Consider the following 21047-nt stretch of genomic DNA (forward strand, 5'->3'; position numbering starts at 1 on the left):
CTAGGGCAATTAGATGGTGGACTAGACAGAGGGGTAGGGGTTGGGGGGACGGGGACGGAGACGGACAGGACTTGCTTCTCCTCCATGGTTACCTTGGCCGGGGCAATTCCCTGGGGAGCCCAGCACTGGGCCTTGGGTAAGAGGGACCCTGGGGCTGGGAAACCACCCTCCCCCTGCTCACAACCGGTACCTTTTTTCCTCTCCTTCCCATTCTGCTTGCCCCAACACCCTCATCCCTCCTCTTCATTCTGGGCTATGGCTCAGTCAGCACGGAGAGAATTTTCACCAGGGACCATGACCGTGGAGTTGCAGGGCTTGGGGAGAGGGGGGACCTGGTAGAGAAGGGTCACCATGACCTGGAATCCTTCCTTTTTCTTCATCCTCATGATAATGCCCTGCTTTATGATTAATGAAGAAAGGTAGAGAAATGAACTACCCGCCTGCCTCCCTTTAAAAATAAGATCTCATTAATAAAGTATGTTCATTACAGAAAACACTCCAGAGGCAAGAACAAGACAAGAAGACATCCCTCTCCCTCCCCTTTCTGAGCAGAGGCTGCGGAGGCTTCAGACGTCGGGGAGGAGGGCTCGGAGGGGACAGACTGGGCGGTGGGAGCTGGTAGCAGCTCTGGCCCCCCAGGAGCGCACGGGCTGACTGCGCATGCGCCGGGATTCACCCGCGGGAGAGGTCGGGTGCCGGCGTGGACCGGCTCGCCCCATCTGGAAGACTAGTGATTTTGTTGTTGTCTCACTGAGTCCAACAACAAGTCCCAGTCTGCCGCATGGTGCCGGCCACCGCAGCGGGGTGTGGGCAGGGTGGCGCACCCCTTTCTGGCTCTCCTTCCCAATGTTCTTTTTGTGCTTTCTCTGTGTCCTGGAAAACACCTCTGGGAGCCAAGCTGCACACCCCGCAGGCAGCACACCTCAAGCAGACTCTTCCAGAAACAAGGGCAGATTACAGCGTGAGCTGAGATGCGTGGGGGGACGGGTGCGGGTATGGGATGGCTGTCCTCCGGAGCGCTGGGCTGCTAACACACCACTGAAGGACCCCAAGAGACAATCCTCATCACTCACGAGCTCACCCAACCACGGTTGGGTTGTGTTGGCTGGAGAGAACTCGGGGCGGACGTTCCCCCCCACCCCCGACCCCGCGCACGGGGACCGTTTCCGCAGCCTGCCCCAGGGCCGAGAGCGGACTCCTGCGGGTGCAACAGCTTAGCCCCAGAATCTGCCTCAGTGCTGCAGGGTCCAGAGGCATTAGCAAGGGGAAAACCGGGGTAGGGTAGTTCTGCTTGGAGCGCTGCCCGACGCCCCGCCCGCCGCGCCCGCCCCGCGGTGACCGCAGCAGTCATCACACAAACAGTTTCCCAGTCCCTCTGCCTGGCTGTGCGTGTGGGGCAGCTTGCCCTAAGGCGGTCGCCAAGTCCCTTGTGATGAGACCTTAAGCGGGGACACATTCTTAAAGCGACAATCCCAAATGCCCTCTCGGGACCTTTCCAAGTATATTCCCATCCTTCCTCACCCACACGGCAGGCACAAGGCACCCTGGGACGCTCCAGCCAAGGAAGGGAAAGGTTTGGTCAGCAGCCTCGGGAGGCAAAGAGGCTGGAAAAATCCTAACACTAAAGCACCTTACCACATTCAGTTGGGTTGGGATTTGGACTCCGGACTCCTTTGGGGAATGCTAAAAATGCAACCATTAGTTGAGCTCACCCTGCTTCTACCGCTTGCCAGCTGTGCGACTTTGGCAAAGAACTTAACCTCTCTAAAGGAATCAGCCCCTCACTCCCACCAGAAGCTGCTGCTGTCACTGCTTCAGCCACTCTGTCAGCGCCTCCAAACCTGCTCACTTCTCCCCCATTTCCTGCCTCTTAAATTTCTCTTTATTCCTGACCCTGCCTGAAGCCAGTGGGCAACCGGTCCTATTAGAAATCTCATTCACACTTGAGAAGGCTGCAAATTGATATCACTCAGTGGGGGTCTGCCCTTCCTTGGGGCCGGGCTGGGGAAGGAGAGGGGAAGGAAGTCAAATCTCTCCCTGACAGCCCTCAGCCTCCAGGCCTGGTGTGAAGACAGAAGGGGGAGAGACCCTGCCTCAGGGAAACAAACATTTGGGGAGCAAAGTGGGGGTGCGCTGCTGAGTTGAGAGATGGATGGGAGAGCCCTTGCTGGTATGTAGCAGAATGTAGACAGGGGGAGCTAGGAGGCACTCCCTGGGGAGGGGGGTGGGAACGGAATCTGGGCTTTGAAGTCAGACACCCCAGTTCTAATCCTGGCTCCACCATTCACTGGCTGTGTGACTTGGAGCCAGCCACTTCACATCTCTGAGCCTCAGAGCCTCAGAGCCTCACTTATGAAATGGACTTTATCACAACTACCATGCTAGGTTGTTAATGATAATTAAGCGAGAGAAGTATGGTCCTACAGAACGGCATATGTAAATACTCAGTAGTAGTCTCTTTGTCTCCTCTTTCATGGTTTTTCTCTTCCCCGACCTGGGCAGCCACAGGTCCCCTTTCCTGAAGTAGGAACACGTGAGAACTACCATCTCCCTCATATGGTCTCCCCAGTGAGGAGGTAGTTTTATCCCATGCAGATGTTTATCTTTCCCTTCCCCAGATCAGTATCTTGTCCATTTCAGGAGGCTCCATATATATTGAAAAAATGAATATAGCCAAAGATTCCCCCCTCCCTCCCCACCACCACCCTGTTTTGTTTTGTTTGTTTTGTTTTAAGTAGAAACCAAGGATCAGAGAAGGTGTGTGACTTACCTCTAGGTCGTTCAGCAAAACAGACAGCTCACTACTTCTTCATGTAACTTCCAAGGTGTCTCAGAACATAAAAGGGTTGGTGATCCAAGGATCAGGACATCTTGGGTCCCCTTTCCTTAACTGCACGGACCCCCCCCCCCCCATTTGGGCGACCAGCAGCCAGCCAGGTTTCCAGCGAGCACATCTGGTTCCCCTGATGAGCAGGGACGCAGCGCCCTCTGCCGGGTTCTATAGGTAGCTGCGCTTTAGCGGAGATTCTCGGTCTTGGCCACACACTGGAATCCCTGGATGAGCCTTACAAAAATCTGCAAGGGCGCCTGTGTGGCTCAGTGGGTTAAAGCCTTTCTTCCTTCGGCTTGGGTCATGATCCCACTCCCTGGGATCGAGCCCCGCATCGGGCTCTCTGCTTGGCGGAGAGCCTGCTTCCCCCACTCTCTCTGTTTGCTTCTCTGCCTACTTGTGATCTCTCTCAAATTTAAAACAAAAAATTTGCATGTTCAGTTCTCTCTCTAGAACAGTTACATTAGAACTTTGGGGGTGAGACCAAGCATCGGTATTTCTTAAAGCTCTGCAGGAGATTCCAATGTTCAGCCGAGAGTGAGGACCACAAATGTAAGGGTTAACTTTTCTATAAGATTTTATTTATTTATTTGAAAGACAGAGAGAGAGAGAGAGAGAGAGCAGGCACAAGGAGAAGGAGAAGGAGAAGCAGTCTCCCTGCTGAGCAGAGAGCCCAATCCCAGAACCCTGGGATCATGACCTGAGCTGAAGGCAGATGCTTAACCTACTGAGCTACCCTGGCACCCCAAGGGTTAATTTTATACGTGAAGAAATTTCCTAGTCTAGAATGGAACCAGCAACTGCGGAGGATACAATTCCCCTGAATCATCCACCCGCTCCCCCAACGCCTTTTTCATTAAAAAAAAAAAAAAATCCATCACGTGAGTCTTAACCCGTGTTTAAGAATCCCATAAGTTCTCAGAAGTTGAGGGAAGGTATGAAGGTACCCTGAATGTCTTGGTGACAGGCTGTGTTTGGGTAAGTCCAACGTCACTGTTGGATCAAGAGTGCTATACAGAGGGAATCTGCTTGAATAAAACGAGCAAATTATTTTCATTTGGTTCCCAGAGTTTCGTCAGGTTCATATGCTCCGAACAAGGACTCTGAAACTTGAACATGAACACAAAAGTAGTTGGTCAGCTCATTAAAACGGGTTGCTGGGCCCCAACCCCCTGGATTTCTGTCTCAGTAGGTCTAACCAATCCCCAGCACCACACTTAGAGAACCACTGGTCTGAAAAATGACCAGACTGACACCCCCCTTTCAAGTCTGCACCTGGCCCAGCAGCATGACAATCCTACAGCATCCTGAATAGTCCTCAAAACAGGTACGCAGGCAGGCAGAATGATGCTTTGACCGTGGCAATGATGATTTATGAACGTAACGCCGATCAAGTCCTATGTCTCAAATGCTTCAGGATTGGGAAGGAGGAGGGGGAAGGGGTGCGGTCCATAGTGACAGGACTGGGATTCTGGGCTTTCTCCCACCAAGCCCAGCTCAAAGGAGTTCTGCTATATAGAAGCCGCAGCCTCTGGGGCTTTTTACTTTTCTGATATTTTCACTCCAAGAATGGGAGGGTGAGGTCCCTAAAGGTGGGTCTGGGGATATTGCCACCCACAGTCAAGATGCCAGCATTAGGCCATCTGTGTTGTCTATCTGGGGACTTTCAACTTCTTTGCTCGATAATATATATATATATTTTTTTGCTTGATTAATAAATATAAAATATAAATATATATTCACATATTATTACATTGTTTATAATAGAACATATTTTATATTATATTTTATAACATAATTTTATATTATATTTTATAAGAATATACCTTTATAATTATAAATATTATATATTTACTTATATATACTATATATGTGTGTGTACATATATATATATATATAAATTTTATTTTTTTTAAGTGATCTCTACACCTAGCATGGGGCTTGAACTCACAACCCCAAGATCAAGAGTTGTGTTCCACTGACTGAGTCAGCCAGGTTCCCCTGCTTGATAATATATATATTTTAATATTTATTTATTTTTGAGAGAGAGAGTGCTCAAGTGGGAGCAAGGGAGACGGAAAGAGAGAATCTTTTTTTAAAAAAAGATTTTATTTATTTATTTGACACAGAGAGAGAGATCACAAGTAGGAAGAGAGGCAGGCAGAGAGAGGGGAGGAAGCAGGCTCCCTGTTGAGCAGAGAGCCCAATGCGGGGCTAGCTGAAGGCAGAGGCTTAACTCCCTGAGCCACCCAGGTGCCCCAGAAAGAGAGAATCTTAAGCAGACTCCAGGCCTAGCATGGCTCATCTCACAACCCTGAGATCATGACCAGAGTCAAAACTGAGAGTTGATTCTCAACCGACTGAGCCATCCAGGTGCCCCCCTACTTGATAATATTTTTAACCATCATTGTGTGTAGTTATAAAGGATGTATTGTAAATATTGATATCTTGTTTTTTAAAAGTGTGCTTAAATGAATGCAGTGAAGTCTAAATATCATAGCAATTTGATAATGAAAAACTCTTACTGACAATGTTGAATTTTACCTGAGCCCTGTGCTCCTGGAAAAAAGCAATGGTTAAGAAATTCTTGAATTCTCTCATGTTCCGGAAAGGACTTACTTCAAAGAAACCCCCTGTCTCATTTGACTGAGGTAAGACTCATGGCTTCCCCTTATTTACCTTGAATGAGGCAAGGCAGACACTCCAAATGTCCATTCCTTGACTCCTCAGTGGTTAGCCGAACTGCGTGGCACACTGGTCAATCAGAACAAAATGCTTGTTAACCAGACTTTAGCTAAGCTTCTCTTCCTTCTCTAGGGTCTTCAACTATGGCCCATCCTCAGTCAGAGCCAGTTTGCAATTCCTCCTTAATGACCCCTCCAGAGAACAGGCCTCAGGGGAAAACAATTTCGCAGCTGCTCTAAAACCTACCATCCGGATCTTGGATTAGACCACTCCTGTCCATCCCTCCTCCCCATCCCCACTCTTTCTAGCCTTGTCTACTCCTCCCCATAAAAGAAAGCCATTTTGGGGGTGCCTGAGTGGCTCAGTGGGTTAAAGCCTCTGCCTTTGGCTCGGGTCATGATCCCTGGGTCCTGGAATCGAGCCCCACATCGGGCTCTCTCCTCCTCCAGGAGCCTGCTTCCTCCCTCTCTCTCTGCCTGCCTCTCTGCCTACTGGTGATCTCCGTCTGTCAAACAAATAAATAAATAATCTTTAAAAACAAAAAAAGCCATTTTCGCCTCAGTGGCAGGTGTGTGGGGGGGCTTCTGATCAGAACCCTCCCCCAGGACTATAGTTCTCCCCTGCCCCCACCCTGCCCCCCAAAATCCTTTCAAATAACGTCTCTCCTTACTAAATCCAGATCTGTTTTTCCTTTACCTTAGATGCAACATTCTTTTTCCTTCTTGAACTTCTATTTCCATTCAGCTGCTATGGAGTTAATCCCAGCATAATACATTTTCATGCTGGGCAGTATTTTCTGGAGCCGCCAATCATACCTTTCTGTCACAAAATTGTGTACATAAATTTTGATCTCGTTAACTCTAAAAAAGTGTTCTGTGATCCATCAAGTTCTAGGTGTTCATTTTTCTCTCCTAAATGAGATATTGTTGTGTTTTCAGTATAAGTGATCAAATAACAAATAGGTAGCATTTCATTTCATTTAAACATAAAAAGTCAGTTTTCATTAGAAGCACCAAGGAAAATATGTCTCTTAAGGAGGTAGGTTGAGTCAGTTATTTTTCCAATGAGTTTGTAGGTCCAGGGATGAATTTTAATTTTTCCAGGAACGAGACAGAGTTTGGGCCTTTTGTAAACCCTGATAAACACAAAAGTTTCCACATGAAAAACAGATAGAAGTGGAAGGAGGTTGTTTATTCTGTCAGTGTTTCTCAGTTCTTTTAATTCCTGATAATTATCCATTCTCAAAAAATATATATTTTAAATGACCTATTGGCTGACAACATGATTAAATCCTCCTTAGATCACAAGGAAAGTATATCAGAAATCATCTGACTTAGGAATGGGTTTCTTGCCCACTCATCAGTAATAACTCATATTTAGAACTGCCTTCTTGGGGTGCCTGGGTGGCTCAGTGGGTTAAGCCTCTGCCTTTGGCTCGGGTCATGATCCCAGGGTCCTGGGATGGAGCGCAGCTCTATGCTCAGCAGGGGGCCTGCTCTCTCCTCCCCACCACCCCCACCTGCCTCTCTGCCTATTTGTGATCTCCCTCTCTGTCAAATAAAATAAAATCTTTAGAGCTGCCTTCTTGTTTTTCCTCCTTGGACACTATAATTTCTTTTTTTTTAAGTTTAAAAAAAATTTATTTGACAGAGGGATCACAAGTAGGCAGAGAGAGGGGGAAGCAGGCTCCCTGCTGAGCAGAGAGCCCAATTCGGGGCTCAGTCCCAGGACTCAGATCATGACCTAAGCTGAAGGCAGAAGCTTAACCCGCTGAGCTACCCAGGCATCCCATGGACGCTATTATTTCTCCAGGTAAAGCAGCAGGGGCAAGATTCAACATGAGTGTGTGCATGAGACTTTCCTTTGTAAAGCTGGAAACTTGTTATAAAAGGGGAGAAGGCTGAACCTCAAGGACTCCAGGCTTGTGCTCAGGTCCAGCCTCATGGGAGTAGAGGATCTGGATACTGAGTCCCCGAAAACCCTCCTTGCCCCCAGAGTTACAGCTCTCACAAAATGTCCATGTCTGGAGACCTTATGTCCTCTTCCCTACCGCTCTCTGTCCTATCGCTGTTGCCTTCTAAGGAGTTCTGGAATCTGTACCATCCTCTCCACCACGCTGACCACCAGGATCTTATCTTGCCTGAATGTCCACCATCACCCCCATCCCTCTTTCTCCAGACCTAACCCATTCCTCCCTGCTCTGCGGCCAGAGGGAGTTTCCCCAAATGCAAATGAACCAGCTGGGATTAAACTCCTCCTAGCTCCCCAAAGCCATCAGAAGTCTGAGTAGAAGGACTCCATCTCTCTAGTGGCCTGTCTTTTGTCCTGCTTCCCTCAAGTCTATATTCCAGTCAGAAGTAGCAGGTTCCTGGATGCAGGTACCCCTGGCCTTCTGGGTACCTTTCCTATGCCCTCTACTTGCAAGAGGGAGCTAGGAGGACTCAGACCGCTTTGGTAAGGGTCTTTGTTTGGATCTTAGCTGTTTCCTCTTAATTTCTTTTAGTGTCAATTTCCTTAACTGTAAGACAGAAATAATAGTATGTATTTCACGGGGTTCTTGTGCAGATTACATACATATGTCGCCTTTTGCACACAGTGATGCTCACATAATAAATGTGAACTATTTATTATTGTTATGATGCACGTCGCAGTGGGTTATCTGTTACCCAGCCAGACCTTGAGCAACTGAAGACTGAAGGACTGTGTTTATTCTGCATATCCCGGGGCTGAGCCCACAGTAGGATCTTCATACTTAGGAAGAAAGTATTGCAAAGGGATAAATGAGAGACTAGCGCCGAAGCAGCAAACCTGACTTTAAAATCTTTCTTTAGTGACCCTCGTGCACATTATTTCTCTGAATCCCCATGACAGAGAGGAGGTAGGCACTATTTATTAATCCCCATTCTGCAAATGTGGGTGTGTCTTCTGTAAGCCATTCCGCGTTTAGCGGCACGCAACTCGTAGGAGGCCACATCCCGACCCAGGGAGAGGGGTGGATTGGGGTTGGAGGGACACACAGGGGAACAGGACACGGGAGACACGGTCCCCGGGGGTTGCTTAAAATTTCTCTCGGGTCGGCTCGGCTCCCGGCACAAACCACACCCCTTTAGGAGTCCCCGCCCCTCTGCTGCCCTGCACCTATCCGCCGCGAGCCAGGCTCCCAGCCAATCAGAAAAAGCGTTAGGCGGGCGCTGCGGCTCGGCGAGCCAATGGGCAGGCAGCCGGAGCGGGGCTTGCCCGGGCATGTGGGAGCTGCGGGCTGCTTGGACACCACGTGCGGGCGGGAGGACACGCGCGGCGCTTCAGGTGATCTGGGGGACCCTGCTGGGGTCGGCGGGCTCGGGAGGGCTGGCGCGGCGTCTCCCTGGCCCCGGGGTCCGCGCGCGGTGTCCTCCTCCGGCCCGCGGTGAGGGGGCCCCGGGGCCAGGCCGAGCGGCTCTCGGGGCCCGCGGGTGTGCAGGCCCGGCCCCGGGTGCCGCCTGTGCCGCGTCCCCGCCCTGCTCGGAGTTCTGAGGCCTGCGGGGGCGGCGCTGGGCGCTGGGGCTCCGCCTGGCAGGCTCGGCCCCGCCGCCGCGGCCAGCGAGTGACCACCGCCCGAGTCCCTACAGGGCTGAGGCCCGGCCTCCCCCGCGGCGCTCCTTGGGGAACGCGGGTGGCGGAGGGAGATCGTGCGGGGCTGCTGGGCTCTCCTTGCCTTGCCCGGAACTTCGAGTACCTCGGGGGGGATCTCAGCGAGCCCGGCTTTCTCAAATTCGGGCGCCAGTTAGTACCACGGCTCGGGGGGTGGGGTCGTGCGCTCTGAAAAATGCAGCTTCTCAGCTCCCGTTCCCCAAAATGGCAGTTAGGACGGCGTGGAGGGGGGGGTAGGCCTGAGGGTCGGCGTTTTAAGCAGACGTTTTCACTGCTTTGGGGGGACCCCCAAACCTCGTTTCACCCTTGGTTTTAATAAACCCTCGTTTTGTGGTCAGGGGATGGTGACTTGGTCCAGGCCATGTAGCTTTTAGGGCCCCGGCCCCAAGAAGGGGGCCTTCAACCGCCTGCTGCCTCCCCGATCCCGCGGGTAGCCCTGCCACCGCCGGCGACTGTGACTTCGTGGGTCCTTTGGAGCCTTTGCTCTGGGGACTCTGCCGCTGGGGTCCTTGCCTTACGCCACAAACCCCCACAGGGAGGCCCAGTGGCTCCTGATCCCTAGGGAGCTGGTTCGGGGCTGGAGGGAGATTTGAGTGTGTCCTTATCGAAACTGTTGTGTTATTTGAGCCAAACTTCTCTCCGACCTCGCTGAGCTCCCTCCTGGGGCTCAGGATGGGCCAGGCGTGTCCTAGATGATTAATGGTCGGTTCTGACGTGTCAGCAGGGTCAGGGCCTGTAGAAGAGGACCTGCTTTCATGTCTCGAAACCCGAGGCCACTTTTTCTCAGGCAGCTTCACTTCTGGCTTTGAAATCTTGCCAGCAGGGTCAGGGAGGCCACCGACCCTGCTCCTGGGCTCAGCTCCTGACCTGCAGGGCCCGGAGCCCTGGCACAGAAGGGAAGGGGCCGTGTTCTCCCCATTGCTGGGCTGAGGCAAACTGAGGTTCTGTATGCGTCAGCTCTAGGATGTGACCTGCCCAGAGGAGGATGTTGATTATGTTACGCGCACTATTAAAAGGGAGAAGGCCTCTTGGGGAGTGGATGAGCGAGCCCGAGGGAGGATGAGTCAGGACGGGTCACCAAGCCTGGCATCACCCAGTAGCTCCTCCCCTCGCCTCTTCATCTCTGCCCCTGCTGGGCAGAGTCCTCTCCGGCGCTCTTCCTGTGAGGCAGTAGGGATCCTGTTCCCCATCAGTCCCTGGATTGTGCCCAGACTCTCGCCACCTTCCAGAAGCAGTGGTCTCTCGCCGTTCCCTCCAGCCTGTCTCCTCACCCACGAACGACATCCTTCTCCAGTGTTCCACCGGCCTCCTTGCCCTTTCACAGTGCGGACGCTTTGCCTCCTGGGCTTGGTGTCTGCATGTTCTCTGATGGCCCTTCCCTTCCTGCGCTCCTGGCAGGTCTTCCCGACACCCTTCAACAGGTCCCTCCGCCGCCACCTTTCACTAACCCGGCATTTCTGTCTGTCCGCTACTGGGACCGCTGAGTCTGTCCTGAGGTCACTGCTCCCATCTTGATCACCCTCTCATGGGAGTCTGATGGCCTCCTTTCCGCGTGCAGAGTTCCCTCAATTCCCCGTCACCTCCAGCTCTGCTGTCCCCACAGTCCGGCAGGTAGCAGCCCCGGCTTCCGCTCCCTTCACACACCTCTGAAGAGGACCTGCTTGTTGCCAGTCTGGGCTGGCTGTTGGGGGAGGGACAAAGACACAAGACACATTCAGAGCGCTGTGAGGTAGCTGCTCTGTAACTGTCATCTTCAAGCGCAGTAAGTTCCTCTGTGGTTGTGCCGTCAGGCCTGGAGGGGTGAATTTTCTTTGCTCCCCATCTAGATTGTCACTGTCTGGGGTCAGGAAGTCAGTGACTCCCGTCGGTGTGCTCTGGGACTCCCTCACGTGATCAGCAGAGACCAGTCTGGGGATCCCCGCTCAAGGGCTTAGGGGAGGACCACCAAGGTGTGTGGTGGCCTTCCCAGAGTGGGGACAGGAGGTTAAGTGGTAAAAAGGGGAGAGGGACGGTTCTCTGGCCGGGACCCACCTCGTGCTTTGCACTCCAGCGGCATCAAGCTTCCGGCGGGCCCCTCTCCCTCAGCCCTGGGTTCCTTCTCTTTCCAGCCTTTGCCCCTCATGTGGCCACCAGTTCCTCTCCCTGTCAGCTGGAGGATTACTGTTTCTTCTTCACGCTGATTTAATCTCCTCCAGCCAGCCTCCCAGAATCCTCCTCCAGCCTGTCCTGCTCCCCTTTTACTTCTGACCCAGCCCTGCTTTGTTTCTGTCTCTGCGGAGGCTAAGCTGCTCGGTGTCCAGGATCCGCCCTTGTCGCTCCGTGCTCAGCACCTGGTGGGATAAAGGCTTGTCCCCGCAGGGCTTGCCAGAGGGTGTAGACAGGAGTGGAGGTGTGTGAGGGGGCAGGCCTGTGGTTTGGGAGGGGCAGCGAGTTCCGGGCCCAGGCAGCTTTGGCCTGGGAAGAGCTGGTTACTGATCTGAGGAGAGTCTTAGCCTCTCTGGGGGAGAGGGGGTGAGTAGTTATTGAGCCCCTGCTGTATGTAATGTCTGCAGAGCGCGCGTGTGTTGTGTGGTCTCGTCTTCCACCGGAAAGGCTGTAGTAGGGCCGTTTCTCATGTGAGGAAGTAGAAGTGTAGCAGGCCAGGTAACTTCCAAAGAGCCAAGGGAACGCCTGCTCTGCCCACTGGGAAGTCCTGGTTTCCTGGGCTGCTGCACACGCAGCAGCTGACTCAGCAAGGGAGTGAAGCTTTCCAAGCGCTGCGCCTCGCTCTTGGGCAGCCGCTGGCCTTGTTGCGTGGGATTCGCAAACCCACCCAGATTCCGGACATTGCCAGTGTTCAGTGATGGAGGGAGCTGCACACGCTCCCTTCTCAGTTTCTCCTTTCTGGCAGCTGGGCCGGTTTCCCAGCGCCCCTCTGCCTGCAGTCTCTGGTGACTTAGCCACATGCCCAGCTGCTGAAAACTCTAGATGCGGTTGTGATGAGTGAAGTAGAAAGTCCCTTAGTCAATTACCTTATTTTGGTCAACTCATACCAAAAACACACAACTATTGTGAGCCCCTTGTGAATTTTTTTCTCCAGTTTCTGAGGGTCTGTCCTTTCACAAAGGATTCTTTTTTAAAAAACTGGGATTGTGTTGCCCGGCCGGAGGGTCTGACTCCTGATCTCCGGATCACGAGTTTGAGCCCCAAGCTGGGTCTCGAAATTACTTAAATTTTAAAAACTTAAAAATGGAATTTTGTATGTGTGTCTGTATATATTTGTATGTGTGTATATGTACACACACACACTCTCTGGTTCTGTAGCCTTTATTTTCCCATATCTGTGCCTCTCTAAAACATGTTGATTCTCCTGCACCTGGAGGTGAGCTGTGGCCTGGAGGCTGAGACTGTGGATTCTGGGTTCATGTCAGCTCTTGTGTCTTCCTACCTGAGCAGGTTACTTAACCTCTGTGCTCACCTGGGAGATGAGGATAATCATACTTGTTCAGGTTTTTGGGACTATTTAGTGATTCCATGTAAACAGACTTGCCCCTGGGGGCTTGACTGAGTGCGGTGATGATTCCGCAGGATCCTGGACTCCATGTGCGAGCCCAAGACAAAGCGTAGGGCTCTAGGGCGGCGTGGCAGTGAGCGCTGTGGGGCCAGCCGGGCACACCTCTCCCCAGTACGCCCTCTCACCCCGCCTCTCTGCCTTGTGTGTTCTCTCTGCAGAGCGCCGCCCTGCTGGCAATCACCCCCCAGACCGCACTTGCCCCCGAGCGCTGAGCCCACTGGGATGGTACCCCGGGAAGGCCCTGAGTCTGTGCAGTGCCCGTGCCCTTCCCTGGCTAGCCTGCAGGCCAAGGATGCGCTTCGGAGGAAGCACAAGAGGAAGAGCCGACAGCACCAGCGATTCATGGCCCGGAAGGCGCTGCTGCAGGAGCAGGGGCTGCTGTGCATGTCCCCAGAGCCGCCGTCCTCCCCACCGCCCACACCGTCGGGGGCACTGCCGGGCACTGAAGGCACCAGCGGCGGGACACATCGTCCAAGGAATGAATCGGGAGGTGCTTCATGGAGCAGGAAGCCCACCCCCAGGGAATCCGGGGGTCCCTGGCCCAGCAAGTGCGTGGCTATCGACTGCGAGATGGTGGGCACGGGACCCCGAGGGCGGGTGAGCGAGCTGGCCCGCTGCTCTGTGGTGAGTTACCACGGCGATGTCCTCTATGACAAGTACGTCCGGCCGGAGATGCCCATCGTGGACTACCGTACCCGCTGGAGTGGCATCACTCAGCAGCACATGCGCAAGGCCATCCCCTTCCAGGTGGCCCAGAAAGAGGTGAGTGCAGAGGCGGGGGCTTCTGCGGGTGGGTGACGGCCAGGGAAGGGCAGCCCTGGGTGCAGTTTTCTTCACTCACTAAAATGTTTCTCAAAGGCAGAATCATGCATAGGGAAAGGTGAAATTTTGCATTATTCTCAAATGGTGTCCTCATAGATCAGTTGTGCTGGAGCACATATTTTCCAAATAAGCATTACCACAGAGCTGCTTAATGTTTCTGGGTTATTCTTGGGATTCGGTGAATTTGGGAAATACTGGTACACACGGTCTTGTGTCCTCCTTTTTCACATGAGACATGGCCTAAGCGTGTCTTTCCCAACGTTTGGAGATGATGTACAAGCGTGTCGCTTGGGAATAGCAGCAACAGGGCAGGAGGCCTACGGCCAACCCTTCAGCTCCTCGGTGCCTCCCTTGGCCTGGTTGGTGGGGCTCTGGGAACGGAACTGTGTCCTGTCAGCTCCAACCCACCCCATACAGAGTGTGCTTGATCCCTTCCCACCACGTGCTTGTTAGGGGGGTGTGACTGGAGTGTGGTGGCGTGTCCCCACCTCGGAAGTCTAAATGGCACCTTCTTCCTCTGCTCTGCAAGCTGGGTTTAGTGATAAGCCGCACACGGCCAGCAGAAGCACGCCACAGGAGCCCACGGCGGGTGATCGGGAGAGCCAGGCTCGCTGCTGAGGGCTGGAGGGCGTTGCAGGCCTGGGGCCCTGGACGTGGCCTCCCTGGGGCCCAAGGAGGCTGCAGGCAGGGAAGAGAGACACTCACAGTGCAGCTGCTGAGCACTGCGCCAGAGAGCGAAGGTTTCCAGGCTGAAGTGGAGTCCTGCGTGGCTGAGGGGCAGAGGGATAGAATCCTGGGGAGAGGGCCCAGGTCTGCTGCTGCTTTCGGCTAATCCCCAGGGCCCGTCTCAGTTCCACAGACGTCAGCCAGCGGGTCTCTGTCTGTCACCTCCTGTGTGCTAAGCTTTCACTGAGCGTCACTAGTCCAGGCAGACACGGTCGCTGGCGTTTACGCTGAGCTGACTCGGAGGGCTGGCGGGGAGACCGTGCCAGCGCTGCAGTCCGCTCCACCGCGGGAGAGGGCCACAGGGTCCTCTTGTCGCCGGGGCAGTGCTGGGGGAGGCCTCCTGGTGTGGGAGCCGAGCCGGGTCACGAGAGAGTTGGGTGGGGAGGTCTCCCGGGCTGAGAGAGGAGGGCTGGTGCCAGTAGGACACAGTCTCTTGTGTTGACTCGCTAGGAGACCCACTCTGTGCGTGACTTCTCGTGTGCCCACAGCCACCCCGTGGAGAGCGCTCTTCTGCTGGCTAGAGAGCTGACTTGGGTCAGGGGGTGTAGCAAGTCCGAGGGCCGGGGCTTCGGACTCAAGGCAGCGTGGCTGAGCATGGGGCTTGGGTCCCCGCTTCGCAGGGATCCACACCCCTGTGGTCAGGGCGGCAGCACGTGTCCTGGGCCTCCTAGACAGCGGGGCCTTCCCGCCTCCTCTGTCTGCTCACAGATCCTCAAGCTCCTGAAGGGCAAGGTGGTGGTGGGGCATGCGCTCCACAATGACTTCCAGGCCCTCAAGTACGTGCACCCTCGGAGCCAGACCCGCGACACCACTTACGTGCCCAGCCTCCTGCAGCAGCCCGGCCTCCACACCCGCACCCGGGTCTCTCTGAAGGACCTGGCCCTGCAGCTGCTACACAAGAAGATCCAGGTGCGGGGGGCGGGCGCGAGGAGGGGCCCCGGGCTGGACAGTGGCTGAGCCTCCACGCTGCTAGTCCTTCTCCCTCTCCACTGCGCAGGGGTCCTGGTAACTGTCCCACACGTACAGGCCACCCTGGGTGTCTTCTCCACTGACCCTCGTCCCCACTGGATTGTGACAACCGGCCACAGGCTTTTGGGCTGGGCTTTTCAGACCTGTCCCCCACGCAGTTCCTGGCTCTGTCCCTGCATGCCACATAGAGCCCACCTGTGGCAGCCCGAGAGCCGGGGCCTGCCTTGGGGGCAGCCAGTAACACTCGATTTCCTGAGTAGCTCCCAGGCTCCCCCTGTCCCGAGCCTCACATACTCATTCCGAGAGGATGTGTTTGTGGCCAGCAGCAGAGCCGGGACCGTGGGCGGTGACAAGGGCTGTCGCCCGCAGGTCGGCCAGCACGGGCACTCGTCGGTGGAAGACGCCACAACGGCCATGGAGCTGTACCGGCTGGTGGAGGTGCAGTGGGAGCGGCGGCAGGCCTGCAGCCTCCCGCCCCACCCCGAGGACCGGGACCCGGACAGCAGCGCGGACGTGGAGCAGTACATGGAGGACCAGTACTGGCCCGAGGACCTGGCCCAGGGCACCCGTGGAGGAGCAGGGGAGCCACAGGACAGAAGGGAGTGAGGCAGGAGAGGCTCCCAGGTGGCCTCTGGGTGGAGCGTGGGGCGTGCGGGGGGCCAGGAGAGCCCTGGGCACGTCGTCCCTGGTAGGGAGGGTGCGGCTAGCCTGTTGCGGGGGGCCAGGGAGCTGGGACCATCTGTCCTCTCGGCTCCCTCCATCCAAGGCTGTTGTGGGCACTTAACCCCACCCCTGTGGCCTGCTAATGGCACTTAATAGACACTGTGAAAATGTCAGGTGCGCAGGGACCCAGCTGGGGGAGGACGCGTGCCGATAGACCATCCCAGCTGTCCCCCCACCCCCACGCGTGGATAGCACCCTCGTGCTGTGCTGTCTCGGGGTGATGTCTTCTCCCTGGGGTGGTGAGCTCAGTGACTTGGGGTACAGCTCTCCTCTCTTACCGCCCTCTGCCTCTTCCTCCATAGGCATCGTCAGATTCAGAATGAATTTGCCCTGAGCCTGTAGAATTAAGGCCACTCTATGGGACGTTCCTTTCCTTTCTCTCCGAACTAGAACTTGGGCTGGCGCCACAGTAGGACCTCGGTGCTGGGCTGTGACAGACCAGCAGGGCCCCTCCAGGCGCGTGGGGAGCCGGCACCAGGAGTCACCAGGCTCTGTTCCGAGGGTGGGGGGAAGCGGGGAAGCTTCGGGTGGAGACGCTGCTGTATTAATTTTGACCCGACTCAGGCAGGAGGCTCTCTTAAGCACAAGCCTGAGAAACAGCGCAGCAGTCTGAGTTCTGGGATCCGTGTGGGACCCCCTACCCAGTGTGTAGGGGGGCCGAGTGCGTGTCCATGGGGCGAGGGCCAGGCAGGGAAGCCGTCTCCGCACTCGGGCTGGTGTCCCCTCGGGCACTTGGATCCGCAGTCATTGTGGTCATTGGGTTGCCTGCAGCTTGCCAGAGCTGTCTCTGTCAGGATCTCATCTGCCACCCCTCTTGCCTTCTTTCCCAAAGGGCAGTTTGGGAGTATTGAGGTTAAGCAAGAGCTCAGGTCCACACTGACCTTTGAGCCCCATCTTTGCTTGCCACTTAATTTAAGCTTTGGGACCTTGAGCAATATGTGACCTCACCCTTGAGCCCATTTCCTCCTCTGTAAAATGGGGCTAATGCCGTAGCCTACCTCGTAGGGTTGTCCTGGGGGCCAAGTGCCCAGTGCTCAGTGTGGTGCCTGGCTCCCTTTCAGCCTCTTCTGGGGAACGCCTGAGCCTGCCCCTGGGATTGAGACGGCTGCTGACGCTTGGCTGCCCCAGCAGGGGCGGGCTGAGGATACCGCGTGCAGGTGCCGGGTCCTCACTGCTCCCTGCAGCTGGGTGACCGATGTACACTCAGCTTCCCCCGCTCTGCGTGCAGGAAATGACAGTGATTTTTATGTCAGTCTGATCCAAGCAGCAGGGCCAGGAACTGGGAGACACTACTGAAAACACTACTTCCAGGTTGCCTGTCCTCCACTCCCTCCCTGTCTGCGGGGCAGTGAGCCCGGCAGTGGCATTGACCTCTGCTGGCCTGGCTCCAGCGCTTTGTTCTGGAGTCCTTCAAAGTCTGTAGCTGGTGCCAAACTCCCAGCCCACCCGGGCTGCAGTTTCAATTCTTTGGGCTACAGACTGAAGGAAGATGAAACTGTTACCAGTGGGAAAATGTACTGGGTTTAAGGTCAGCTTTGTTGTAAAACCATTTGTTCTGGAATAAAATGAGATTAGAAAAGTAAGCGAAGTGGCCCTTTCTGAATTCTCAGGCTGGGGTGGGAGGGCGGTGCCGGGCACGGGGTCTTGCTGCGTGCCTTGGCCTTTGAAGTAGGGGGTGCTTTCCAGATGATGCTTTGGGATGTGACAATATTTTAGGGCTACGGAATTCATGTCATTTATTTTTTTAAATTTTACAATGTCTTATTGTAGAGCACAAAGTTTGTTTGTCCTGAAGCTGTGTTCTCACTTCTCAAGAAAATGTTTAGTTCTCATTGTGCTAAAATGCACATAAGATGCCAGCTACCATCTTAACCGTTTCTGAGTGGCGTTAAGTATATTTACAGTGTGCTGTCACTCTGCTGAGCTTTTTCATCGTGCGAAACTAAAACTGCTCATTAAACACGAACTCCCCACTCCCTCCAGCCCCTGGCCACCACCGTTCTCCTTTCTGTCTCTCTGGATTTGACTAGCTACCGCACACGAGTAGAACCATACTTACACATACAAACGCAAGCGCTTGGGATTTGCTTATTTCACTTCGTGGACAGCCCTCAGAGTTCATTCATGTTTAGTATGTGTCGGAATTTCCTTCCTTTTTAAGGCTGAACAGTCATGTGGACGCATAGACCACATTTTGCGGATCTCCGTGAACACTGGGGCTACTTCCCCCGCTTGGCGGTGAGCGATGTTGGTGTGAACGTGGGTGTACAGCGTCTTCGGGATTCTCCTTTTGGTTCCCACGGGTGTAGACCTGGAAGTGAGACTGCTGGGTCATACGTGGTGGTCCTGTGTTGTAAGTTTTGGAGGAAGCACCATACTGGATACTGGCTTCCATAGTGGCTACACCAGTTTGCGTTCCCACCAGCAGCCCATAAGCTTTCCAATTTCTCCACATCCTCACCCACGCTCATTACTTGGTTTGGTTTCTCGGTAGGGTATCCTAGTGGGTGTGGGGCGATACCTCGTTCTGGTTTTAATTTGCATTTCCCTAACGAGTATTTCGACCTCTTTTTGCGTGTTTATGATCTACATAGTTCATTTTTACTGTTTATATCTTTTTAAAAACGTATCCCAGTAGTGATTCTGCTTGACCCGCACGAAGATGCTGACTTTTGCTGAAACGCTTCCACCTGCCACCCAGGATTGAGAAATTCACACGTGCGCATTTTGGAGCACAGGCCCAGCTGAGACAAATGGACAGGAATTTAAAAGTCAGGGTGCCTTTAGGGAGCGGGGCGACCCACTGTTAGGAACCAGCCACCCGGCCTGTGCCCTGTACCTGGGGCCACACAGTGGCAGCCCCTGTACTTTGTACGGTCATAAGCGGGCCAACTGCAACAGGACGACAGGACATGTGTTTCATAAGGCTGAGAGGTTTGCCCTGAGTGACTCACTTTCCTGCTGTCGCCTGACCGGAGATTGCCAGGGTGGTGTGGTCTGGCCAAAGGGTGAACCAATGAAACCGAGGAAGCATCCCCTCTAGGAGCAGCCCCTCCTCAACCTCCCCTCCACCTGGCTGGGGTCAGGGCTTCCTCCCCTGGGCTTCATGGTGCCTGTGTCGAACCTCAGTGCCCACAATACCTGCGAAAAAAATTCCACAGGACCCAGTCAGGACTCCAGGTGCTGGGGGCCTTGCAGCAAACCACAAAGTGGGAGCAGGAACAGTAAATGAACAAGTAAAATCACGGTATTTTTGATGGCGCTGATTATTCCTGCAGAAGAAATGCAGCAGGGAGAGGAGGTCCAGTTTTAAATAGAGGCCAGAAAAGGCCTTGGTGGGAAGCCTAAGGGAGAGGGAGCAAACTGGGTAGATAACCTGGAGGCAGAGCTTTCCAGGTGGAGATGGAGGTTGGATAGCACAGGCCCACCCAGGCCCTGGGGACCAGACAAAGCCAGTGAGGTGGGAGGAAGTGAGAAGGAGTGGTGAAGGCATGGAGAGGGGCTGACCTTTGCAGTGGGACCAAAGATAGATACCTGATCCTGCCCTATAGCCAAGAATGGGAGGCCCTGGGGGCAGTGGAGGGGGGAGTGTGGGAGAAGAAACCATGTGAATACACAAAGGCCTCCAGTTTAGGTGTAAACAGTGATGCCAGATGAGATGGGGAAGGCTGGTGGAGAGGGGACAGGGTCCTGGAAACTGCAGGGGAGTTGAGGTTTGCTTTTTTTTGGACGACAGGAAACCACTGTAGGTTCTCGAGCAAAGTGCTGTCCCAAACAGTGCAAGAGATTAGATATGGGGAAACGAAATCTCTTCGGATTTAAAGGACAGTGTGGAGCAGGGTGTGAAGGGGGAGGTGGGAAGACCCGGGAGCTGATGGGCTGGTGGGGAGGGGCCACGGGGAAAGGCAGGGAGGGTGACCATGGAGCAGGCTCTGGACTGTGAGGCAAAGAACAGGAGTGGCGGGCATGTGTTCTCTCTGGGACGGGCGGAGGCCAAGCAGGGTGAGGGCGTGAGATGCGTGGGGTCCTAAGGGGACCGTAGAAGCAGAAACCACACCACTGAATCTCGAGGGGGTTACTTTTTCAATGCACTTTCGCAAAAAGTAACACATTCTGCTTCATCTCCCTAAATCAGGGCATAATCCTTCATGCATTTGAGAAACAAAAAGTCCCCTAACAGTCTGAAGTCAAGCAAAAATTGCTCATTCAGGATGGGAACCCAAAATAATCTCCTATCTCAAATTCAAACCCATGGAACGACAGCCATGAGCTATGCCCTACTGTTAAGGTGTATTTCAGGACTGGATTTCATGTTTGAGGTGAGGTCCGCTACAGTCAGATGTAACTTGGTGAAAACACCAGGGACCTGGGGAAATTCCTTTACAAGCCACAAACCTCGGTGACATTTGGGGGAAATCAGATCCTACGGCTCAAAGCTTACTCCTCGTGCGTCTGGGGCAGGAGGCAAGATTCTCGATGCCAGTCCATGGTGACGACTTCCTCACTGAAAGCTGGTTCTGTTTTTGTCTCAGCTGTAACTCATTCATCTATTCGATAAATACCGAGGGCTCTCTGTGTTGTCAGGCATGGTTGTAAGAGGCCAGGGTTCTAGCCTGGGAGGGAGTGTAACCCCTGGAAGTGTGGCCAGGCCGGTGGGGCTCTATCCAGGCTCTCTTTTCCTTGTCCTCAAACAGTGTCAGCCCAGCTAAAGGCAGAGCCCGTTGAGGGCATACAGATGGCAGGTTCTGAGACACCCCTGAGGCACTGGTGACTCTAGGGGCTCCCTCCCAGCTCGCCTTCCCTGGGTGGGGGGGAAGGTAGGCCAGCCCCACTCGCACCCAGACTTCTCATGCCCTCCCTGTTGATGGCTGCAATGTCCCAAGAGCCAGGTCCCCCTGCCCCCATTAGAGACGTCTCTAAGTATCAGGTTGGTCGTGGCCCCGGAAGTTGTGGGACATTCTGTGGTCCCCGATCCTGGGGATGTTTATTCTCTGGACAGACGGAAGGTGAGAAACGGAGGAAAGGTGTGGCAAGCCGCTGGCTTCCCATCAGCCCATCGTTTGAGAAGAGGAGGGCTCCGTGCACTTGGGTGGGGGCGTGGGTTGCGGG

The 21047-nt window shown here is 54.3% G+C and overlaps 1 protein-coding gene across 1 annotated transcript; it reads left to right on the forward strand.

The window, feature by feature from the left end:
• Window positions 1-8741: 8741 nt before the first annotated feature.
• On the forward strand, window positions 8742-16096 carry AEN (apoptosis enhancing nuclease). Its single transcript, XM_032836778.1, has 4 exons — window positions 8742-8821; window positions 12857-13460; window positions 14955-15155; window positions 15585-16096. The coding sequence occupies exons 2-4, from the start codon at window positions 12921-12923 to the stop codon at window positions 15819-15821; spliced, it is 978 nt and encodes a 325-aa protein (XP_032692669.1). The 5' UTR covers window positions 8742-8821; window positions 12857-12920; the 3' UTR covers window positions 15822-16096.
• Window positions 16097-21047: the final 4951 nt, after the last annotated feature.

This window comes from Lontra canadensis, unplaced genomic scaffold (assembly GCF_010015895.1).
Source record: "Lontra canadensis isolate GAN:19392208 unplaced genomic scaffold, GSC_riverotter_1.0 scaffold94, whole genome shotgun sequence".
Lineage (NCBI taxonomy): Eukaryota > Metazoa > Chordata > Mammalia > Carnivora > Mustelidae > Lontra > Lontra canadensis.

Excerpts from the sequence above, each read along its gene's own strand:
- AEN (XM_032836778.1), top strand. The coding sequence starts at position 12,921 with ATGGTACCCCGGGAAGGCCCTGAGTCTGTGCAGTGCCCGTGCCCTTCC. Across the intron at positions 13,461-14,954 it reads TCCAGGTGGCCCAGAAAGAG|ATCCTCAAGCTCCTGAAGGG; the intron begins GTGAGTGCAGAG and ends GTCTGCTCACAG. Across the intron at positions 15,156-15,584 it reads TGCTACACAAGAAGATCCAG|GTCGGCCAGCACGGGCACTC; the intron begins GTGCGGGGGGCG and ends TGTCGCCCGCAG.